Below are 10,100 nucleotides of genomic sequence, written 5' to 3' on the forward strand. Positions count from 1 at the left end.
TCCTAGGATTATTTTGGGATCAAAACCTTTGATATTTATCGTGTGTGGCACAAAAATTATTCAAGCCACAAATGCTTCTTCAATAAACGTTACATCTTGAGGAATTTCCTCGTATAGCCATACAGATAAACACGTAAATGAAGACAAACATAAAAATAACTATTTATGTTTTAAAGAAAACAAACGGCAACCAGCGTGAAGATTTCTTCCCGAGTAAAGACGCAGTACGATGAAAGATGAACGGATCAAACAAATCATTTTCATCTTTCAATTCATTTAATTACTCAACAGTAAATGAGGCTCCCTGTGACATTACCTGTTCCGATACAGTGAAATCATAAGACGCTTAGCGACCAACATGAACAGAGCAAGTCTTGTGTGTCTGATTGTTGCTGCAGTGTCACGCAGCTAATGATTGTTGCTGCAGTGTCACGCAGCTAATGATTGTTGCTGCAGTGGTAATTTTATTTTGTAACACCAATATGCACAGCAAAGTTCAAGGTGTATCATATCATCGTTAGCACAACACACATAAAACTATAGCCCGTAATCCTGCGAGTCAGCCTCGCTGAAGTGCAACACTGAAACTTAAATGCGGAGTCGGCAAGTTTTCTCCACATTGGATTGATGTTCACGTCACAAATTTTTATCATGAGACCAAAACCCAATAAAAACTAATATTATTGTTAAAACGATATTTTTTATTGCGTTCTGCGTAACATCGTTAGAGCGGGGTGACGTTTCAAGTGCGTAGTGAAAAGTGCTGAGTGGTGTCTTAGGAGACTGGTGTAATGCTGAAGGCAATGAAAGATCAACTGACTGACTCATTATTTTGTAGCAATAATGAAGAAGGCAATGAAAGATAAAAGAAGCTGACTCATTATATTGTACCAATAATGATGAAGCCAATGAAAGAAAAAATAAGCTGACTGACTCATTATATTGCAGCAATAATGAATGTAATGAAAGATCAAATAACTGACTCATTATATTGTACAGTAATGCCACACGTAACTCAGGGGCAGGAGCAGAGCAGGCAAGCCTCCCAGGAGGTCAGGCGGAGTTCGCTCGAGAGTTCGAGTTCAGGACCCTGCCATCATGACGAGACTTGGTCGCTCTGTTCGCGCTCATCTTAGCACATTTGTTGATACAAGTCCTTAAGAAATAACATAAGCACACTCTAGTTAACTAGGATATCGCATTATACTTGATTCCTAATCACAACATTTGTACACAATAAGACCGTCCGTAAAGTTGCCACAAACTGTGAACTTCAATTAGTACACGACGAGTGGCGCCTCTTAGCTGCAGGGTAATAGGGACTACATCTAATAAATATCACTTGTAGTTCTTTATAAATTAGAAGAGAAAATTGAGTTATATTGAAAAAAGAAGGCTTATGTTTCCAGAGATCAAAAAATAAATAAACCCTAACTTTTCGTTAACCCAATGAGGAATAAATCCTATACAAATAATAATAAGCAAGCAAGATGGCACGGAAGCTAAAAGCGGTTCATCACAGCAGCGAGTGGCTCAAGTGATGCCTTCCATCACAGCGGGGCGGCAGGAGTCAGGTGGGGCAGTCACCACAGCTGGGGCAGTGGGTTGGCACGGTGGGGTGGTCCATCACAGTAGGAGTGGGGTGAGGTGGGGTGGTCCATCACAGTAGGAGTGGGGTGAGGTGGCGTGGTCCATCACAGTAGGAGTGGGGTGAGGTGGAGTGGTCCATCACAGTAGGAGTGGGGTGAGGTGGAGTGGTCCATCACAGTAGGAGTGGGGTGAGGTGGAGTGGTCCATCACAGTAGGAGTGGGGTGAGGTGGAGTGGTCCATCACAGTAGGAGTGGGGTGAGGTGGGTCGAGTGGAGTGGTCCATCACATTAGGGAGTGGGGTGAGGTGGAGTGGTCCATCACAGCTGGGGAGTGGAGTGGAGCAGGTGGGGCGAGGCACTGCCGACATTATGCCAGGTACTTCTTGATGTCCTTCTCCACGTCAGGCTGCACGAGAGCAAACGTTCACTGCGGCTTCATCGCTCAGGACAAACTAGCGGCAGTAGGACAACAAAGCAACGAATGATACAAACTGACGCCAGACTGACGGTATATCTCATGAGAAACTAAACAAAACTATGAGACATAATTAGTGAGTGAATGTCTACTGAGCGCTCTACGGCTGCCAGCACGCCATGGATGACACACCACGAGGCTGCCAGCACGCCATGGATGACACACCACGGGGCTGCCAGCACGCCATGGATGCCAGACCACGAGGCTGCCAGTACGCCATGGATGACACACCACGGGGCTGCCAGCACGCCATGGATGACACACCACGGGGCTGCCAGCACGCCATGGATGACACACCACGGGGCTGTCAGCACGCCATGGATGACACACCACGGGGCTGCCAGCACGCCATGGATGCCACACCACGAGGCTGCCAGCACGCCATGGATGACACACCATGAGGCTGTCAGCACGCCATGGATGACACACCATAACACCTGTACTCACTATAGGGTTTGTCTTGGGCGAGTGGCGCGAGACGGGCACGCCGTTCTTGTCGACGACGAACTTGGTGAAGTTCCACTTGATGAAGTCGCCCAGCAGGCCGCCCTGCTTCTTCTTCAGGAACTTCCACAGCGGGTCCGCGTCGTCGCCGTTCACCTTCACCTGTCAGGTACATTATTAGGCTCCTCTTTTTGGCGATATTTAACAGCGAATATAAAATTTATACGGTAGCATTAGATACTATAGGGCAAAATACTCCCGGGAACCTGAAAAATTATTTTAATGCACAACATCCAACCCAACTTCTTCGTTCATTCCCATCTGGCAACCACCAAACAGAAATAAATGGTTCTGCTGAACAGCCGCTGGAGGGACAGGTGACAAGGAGGGACAGGTGACAAGGAGGGACAGGTGACAAGGAGGGACAGGTGACAAGAGAGCACCGAGGTCAAGAGAGAGCACCGAGGTCAAGAGAGAGCACCGAGGTCAAGAGAGAGCACCGAGGTCAAGAGAGAGCACCGAGGTCAAGAGTTCCGCCTCAGCACAACGGCACAACCACGAAGCCCCAACTAATGACTGCCAAGACTAACATTACGCTTGTGAAACACAGCATCTAACATGTCGCTAAAAACACAGCATCTATCTTATCATTAAAAACACAGCATCTATCTTATAACAAAACACAGCATCTATCTTATCGTTAAAAAGAGCTTTTATCCAAGGAAGTTACCTTGGCGAAGACATCGAACTGGACGTTGTACTGCTTGACGAACTCCTTGATCTCCTGAGGTGTGCCCGGCTCCTGGTTGCCGAACTGGTTGCAGGGGAAGGCAAGGATGCTCAGCTCGGGGGAGTATTGGCTGTGAAGCTGCACCAGTTGGGTGTAGTTCACAGCCGTCAGACCTCACTTACTGGCTACGTTCACCACGAGCACAACCTTTCCTCTGCACGCAATCATCATTATTGCAATACAAGATAAATAACTTGAGTTGTCAACGGCAGCTAAGGATTATAAGCGATCAAGCGAGTACTGCCTTCATGTATAGTTTATAACGAACGCGCCTCGTTGCGAATAGTTATGACTAAAAAACGCGCTGTCAATTGGATGTTCAAGGATTTATTTTCTACCACAATGATAACTAACTAAAAAAAACGTATTTTTATGCTTGCTCAAAGGTACTTGTCGAGTGGCACGGCGTTAAAGTTACGCGATGTAGTGGCATGGCGAGACAAGTTACAGTGGTAGTGGCATGGCGAGACAAGTTACAGTGGTAGTGGCATGGCGAGACAAGTTACAGTGGTAGTGGCATGGCGAGACAAGTTACAGTGGTAGTGGCATGGCGAGACAAGTTACAGTGGTACTGACCTGTACTTGTCCAGCGGCACGGCGTTCCCGTCGATGTCGTCGCACGTGAAGTCGTAGATCGTCTTGGGAGAAGAAGCCTGCGTCACGGGCACAACAATTAATATTCATATGAAGAAATTTTTGGGATTGATCAAGCATTAGAACATGATTCACATCAGGGCTCAAGAATATTATCACAATATCTAAAGCAAAAAAATTACATTACATTTTGACGATAAAAAGCCTAGTGACACTCGTTCCTTACTAAGTAAACGCAGAAATAAATTAGATACGAGTTTCTCACCTATAAGTAACAACTCCTGATAAATATTGAGGAAGAGTATACGCTTGGGGATAACAGCTTTACTTACCACAAAAACTATCTTCACCTTCGACACAGTAATTGTTAAGCTTAGAAATTACTTCATCAAAATTTATTTCCTTCTACATTGCACAGTAATAAGGATCAAACAATAAATATGTGGCTCACTAAATGAAGGTTTGAACTAGCCTCATAGTTAACCGACGGTAACTCTTGGTACGCTTCTTGGTACTATTATCACGCGAGGCAAAAAGTGTCTCGGCAGACTAGGAGAGGAGAGGACTAGTGCGATGACACGGCATCTTCAACTAGAGACTCTTAGTCTAGGGGAGAATTAACTACACTGCAATGAGCTGCAGGCAAGTTTTAGTTCATTTTAGTTCGGTACGTCCTATGGAACGCTATGCTTACTTCAGACGCTGTACCGCGTTCCCGCATTGCAGCGTTGGGAGGAGAGGGAGGATGTTTCCTCAACTGAAACATTGTTCCAGCGACTACAATGCACGAGATTAAGGAAGTGTAATTGAGCCGTGGGGGACATGGAGGACGACTAAACACCTTCATAAAACAGATAAACAACAACAAGGAAGAGCCAGGGAGCTCACCATGACGTAGGGTCTGCAGGCTGCAGCTACAGCACCCGCAGCACCGATGCCCAGTAGCGACTTTCCTGCAAAGCATCAGATAATTAGAATTAAATAACCAACAGTCCTTGCGTTATGAGCATGGGGAAAAGAAGGATTAATTTTAGAGAAACAAACTATAAATGCGATGAATTTCAATAGCTTGTGCTCTGTAGCCTGCGTTATATTAGCTCAATATAGGCCTCCTGCAACAGACGATTTATCCACCGATGCAAGTGGTTATTTTTTAGCTGGTCCAGACGGAAATGCTGAAAGCTTTTTTTGTTCCATTTATTCTTGTTGAAGTGAGCGAAATGAATGTACGACGGTCAGAGCAATGTAAGGTACCAAGCAATTAATGACAAAGTTTCCTCATTTGTGAACTAAGCATGACGGTTCCCAGCAATGGTAGCTATATGGTAGAAGTTAAGTGTGCGTTTTAGATAGCAGCATGCAACGCTGATATGAGGCTGTTAGGGCCAAACATCTCGAAACGGCTAAAAAGTTTCAGCACTTGTCTTGTATGGGATAGCTGAGCTCTTGGGCTCCCCAGTTATTTTGCGTTTAAAATGTTTATGGATGAAACATTAATAAATCATCGTTCCGGCCTAAGCTGCTCGACAAATTTGGCTGCCAAAATAATTCTGAATCCCGCGAGGTTTATAATTTTACAGCATAAGTATAACCTAATTTAGAGTGACGGAAAACTGCAAATGCCGCGCGGGAAACCTAACAATCAGTTAAGAGTACAAACAAATTAACGCGTGTGAAGGAAGCAACACGCACAGTGCGTGTAGCTCCTATTGCGTGACCGCGTAGCACTCACAGCTTGCGTGTAGCTCCTATTGCGTGTCTGCGTAGCACGCACAGCTTGCGTGTAGCTCCTATTGCGTGTCTGCGTAGCACGCACAGCTTGCGTGTAGCTCCTATTGCGTGACTGCGTAGCACTCACAGCTTGCGTGTAGCTCCTATTGCGTGTCTGCGTAGCACGCACAGCTTGCGTGTAGCTCCTATTGCGTGTCTGCGTAGCACGCACAGCTTGCGTGTAGCTCCTATTGCGTGTCTGCGTAGCACGCAAAACCTTCAGGAACACTTCTTCGATGAATGACAAGATGCGCGCAGCGTTTGTTTGTGATGGGGAAAATGAGCGTAGAAGAACGGTCAGCTTATCTGATAATACCAGAGCCACTTCAGGCCACGAGATGTTCCGAGATCACAACAGCGAAGATTAAATACCAACACTAGCGTGTCTTATTCTTGGTGAAAAAACTTTAATCCAATTTAGCTCTAAATTGAAACTCCTACATTGCAGTAAGTAGCAATGTAAACCATGGCCTGAATTCGTTTGAAAACAGCTTGTCATGCACTGGCATAAATTTAATGAATGCATAGATTTAATGCATAGATAATAAATACATTAAGAAGGCATAGATTTAGTACATAGATAATAAATACATTAAGAAGGCATAGCATTAGTACATAGATAATAAATACATTAAGAAGGCACAGATTTAGTACATAGATAATAAATACATTAAGAAGGCATAGCATAAGTACATAGATAATAAATACATTAAGAAGGCATAGATTTAGTACATAGATAATAAATACATTAAGAAGGCATAGATTTAGTACATAGATAATAAATATATTCTGAAGGCATAGATTTAACCTCAGTAGTTCTTATCAAACATGAATACATTAATCAGAAAAAACGAATTGGTATTTGAATGAATTCTCTTGCCAACAGTCACGTGCATCCACTTTATTCGATATAACTTCTAAAACTCATTGAGTTTTTAAATTCACGGTGTGATGTTATCAGGTGTCACATCACAAACTGCAGACGGTTAAACGAAAATATATTTGGCTAAACGATTTCATGACGACCAGAATTTACTTGTGTTTGTCTCATTTATTCAATAGCCGTTTATATATACAGGATATGGAGCGTGAGGAGAGAAGTTGTAGCGTGTCACGTGTCTTTAGTAAGACTTGTAATCGAGCGTCTATGGGCTCATCTGCATTATTAATAGAGCAAAATTACCCACAACATTTTCTGCAGGGGACTAAGATAAATTTGATATAACAACATTGGTCATGGGGAAAGTATTAACGATAATGATTAAAGGTAACGATAGAACTCGTTTTATTTCAGTACCAGAGTTCAAACAGTGGCAGCAGTGATAGGCAGACACACCAGCCACGACGGAGTCTCCAGACACACTGAACTGCGGAGCCCCGGCACCGGAGTTACCATTTACTCCGTCACTACCAAGCCCCGGCACCGGAGTTACCATTTACTCCGTCACTACCAAGCCCTGGCACCGGAGTTACCATTTATACCGTCACTACCAAGCCCCGGTGCCGGAATTACCATTTACTGTCACTACAAGCCTCATAGCTTACATTACGCCTCTATTGATAAAACCGGCATACACGCTTATGATCCCCCAAATTATATCGACCCATCTCAAACCGGTCTCTTATACACATCTAGATGTGTATAAGAGACAGGTACTGACCTGTACTTGTCCAGCGGCACGGCGTTCCCGTCGATGTCGTCGCACGTGAAGTCGTAGATCGTCTTGGGAGAAGAAGCCTGCGTCACGGGCACAACAATTAATATTCATATGAAGAAATTTTTGGGATTGATCAAGCATTAGAACATGATTCACATCAGGGCTCAAGAATATTATCACAATATCTAAAGCAAAAAAATTACATTACATTTTGACGATAAAAAGCCTAGTGACACTCGTTCCTTACTAAGTAAACGCAGAAATAAATTAGATACGAGTTTCTCACCTATAAGTAACAACTCCTGATAAATATTGAGGAAGAGTATACGCTTGGGGATAACAGCTTTACTTACCACAAAAACTATCTTCACCTTCGACACAGTAATTGTTAAGCTTAGAAATTACTTCATCAAAATTTATTTCCTTCTACATTGCACAGTAATAAGGATCAAACAATAAATATGTGGCTCACTAAATGAAGGTTTGAACTAGCCTCATAGTTAACCGACGGTAACTCTTGGTACGCTTCTTGGTACTATTATCACGCGAGGCAAAAAGTGTCTCGGCAGACTAGGAGAGGAGAGGACTAGTGCGATGACACGGCATCTTCAACTAGAGACTCTTAGTCTAGGGGAGAATTAACTACACTGCAATGAGCTGCAGGCAAGTTTTAGTTCATTTTAGTTCGGTACGTCCTATGGAACGCTATGCTTACTTCAGACGCTGTACCGCGTTCCCGCATTGCAGCGTTGGGAGGAGAGGGAGGATGTTTCCTCAACTGAAACATTGTTCCAGCGACTACAATGCACGAGATTAAGGAAGNGTTGCCTCCCGTACAGCAGTTGCCAGCCTGCAGATTATACAGAATACTGCATTGAGACTAGCCACCGGCTGCCTCAAAATGGCCCCGATCTCCCATCTGCACCAAGAGACCGGCGTCCTCCCTTTGTCCGCGCACCTGGACCTGGCTTGCGCCCAGTTTCTCGCCAGTGACCTCCAGCCCTCTCATGCCTCTTTTCGCTTGGTTTCTGCCCCTTTCGGCGACCGCCCTATGAAAGCCTCGATACAGTCAAGGTTCGGCCATCTTGTCACGCCACTCTTGGCAAATGGTATCTTGCCTGCCGGGACATACGGAGAAGCCAAGCGGTCTCTCCGCAGGGAGATTACCTACCGCGTGGCGGCGACTGACGCCATAAACGCCGTACTTGCTGCCCCGCCACCGCCGATTGCTTCAGTGGAGGCCTCACTCCCTTGCCCCGACCGCTCAGCGTTATCCCAGCCCCGCTTGGGATACTGCAGCTCCCTCGCGTCCTATTCTGCCAGGATCGGATGCTACCCTAGCACCGCCTGCCCGGAGTGCGGGGATCCCCTCCAGTCTGTACAGCACCTCTTTGCTTGCCCCATCTTCCCCATGTCTCTCAGCGTCTCCTCACTGTGGGACAACCCCATGGAGGCAGCGGCTTTCCTGGCCACCCTCCCTGCCTTCGCCCATCTCCCCCCCCCCTTCTGGTGCCTGCCTCCTGCCCACCACCAGAGCCTCCCCCCCGGCAAGCGTGACGGTCGAAACTAACAACAACATAACAATCATTGTGCATCAGTCATATTGATGACAATATGCATATATCAGAGCCAATCATCATGCATTGGCTGAAAGGTTTGAGAGTTTTTAGTAATAAATAATTTTAAAGTAACAGCAAGATCTAAAGACAAAATTTTGCTGCTGATGCACTGCCAAATTTCTTTTTATATTCACTAACTTTCTGCATCCTGGGTGGATTACACAACCATTTAAGGAAATCAGGCAGAAGCCACCCTTGAATACAATGAGAATCCACATGAATTCATTAAAACTTACTTTTCTTTGGCCCTTGCCTAATTTCTTTCATAGAAAATATGTAAAATGCACATTTTAGCATGCAATTTCTGAGAATTACCCATAAATATCAGTTGTTACCAAAAATTTTAAGAAATTTTTGCTCAATATTGATTAGGTTCCTAATACTTCTGGTACTGTAAAACTCATTTTCAACTAAAGAAAACACCCTTTTCCAGAATTCCACCATACAGCAACGGGTTGTGGAATCCTCAGCCTCAAAATCAATGTCTGCAGAACTTCAGAAGATCTAGCTGACACATTTCTCCTTATTTATATGTTTTCATGAATTTGTAAAAAGAAATTTTTAAGGATTAGGTACTAGTTCAGCCAAAAATCCTTAATTAAATTGGCATTTGGCAACACATTGGGTCTAAATAGCTTATTGTAACATACATGTGTCTAATTTTGCTTAGTGGGCTGCTGACTGGTCTTGGGCCCTGACTGCTACGGGGCCAAATATTAGCTATTACCACTTACCGGCATTACCATACATAAAAAATTAGTTTAAATTTCAAGTAAATGATGAAATTAAAAATGAACTGATTCTAAAAATCTGTTGTTTGTCACCAAGCATTTATTTATCATATAATAAATGCATCAATGAACCCACCTTAGGGCTTAGGCCACCTGCATCATTCACTTATCATTCATGTATCATGTATTTATCATTCATTTGTCTGCATCAGTGTGGAATTCTAGAGGGATATTAAATTAACCAGTACACATAGCATATTGGAAAGCAGGACCTGAAAGGTTGGAAAGTCCAGGAACTTTCCACTTCCAGTCCATTTTATTATATACATTATACATATCCTATCACTTTTCAACTGTGATTGGTTTATGGGATTGTGATTTTAGCCCCTTCCAGCTTTCCAGCTGTGATTGGTTAATGGAGTTGTAATG

The 10,100-nt window shown here is 44.1% G+C and overlaps 1 protein-coding gene across 4 annotated transcripts in view; it reads right to left on the bottom strand.

Moving 5' to 3' along the window:
* Positions 1–868: 868 nt before the first annotated feature.
* LOC108680142 (phospholipid hydroperoxide glutathione peroxidase-like) overlaps positions 869–10,100 on the bottom strand; it is a 10,905-nt gene continuing 1,673 nt past the window's right edge. For 3 of the 4 annotated variants that reach the window (XM_047881988.1, XM_018168918.2, XM_018168923.2), the window contains exons 2-6: positions 4,782–4,846; positions 3,876–3,952; positions 3,240–3,453; positions 2,513–2,671; positions 869–1,996 (exon numbers count right to left, since the gene is read on the bottom strand). In XM_047881988.1, coding sequence (XP_047737944.1) covers positions 1,958–1,996; positions 2,513–2,671; positions 3,240–3,453; positions 3,876–3,952; positions 4,782–4,784 — 492 coding nt within the window. In that variant the 5' untranslated portion in view covers positions 4,785–4,846 and the 3' untranslated portion in view covers positions 869–1,957. Of the gene's footprint in view, positions 1,997–2,512; positions 2,672–3,239; positions 3,454–3,875; positions 3,953–4,781; positions 4,847–6,960; positions 7,015–10,100 lie in introns of those variants that run through there. The other variant, XM_018168931.2, reaches the window with a different exon arrangement.

Source organism: Hyalella azteca, unplaced genomic scaffold, assembly GCF_000764305.2.
Source record: "Hyalella azteca isolate HAZT.00-mixed unplaced genomic scaffold, Hazt_2.0.2 contig9365, whole genome shotgun sequence".
Lineage (NCBI taxonomy): Eukaryota > Metazoa > Arthropoda > Malacostraca > Amphipoda > Hyalellidae > Hyalella > Hyalella azteca.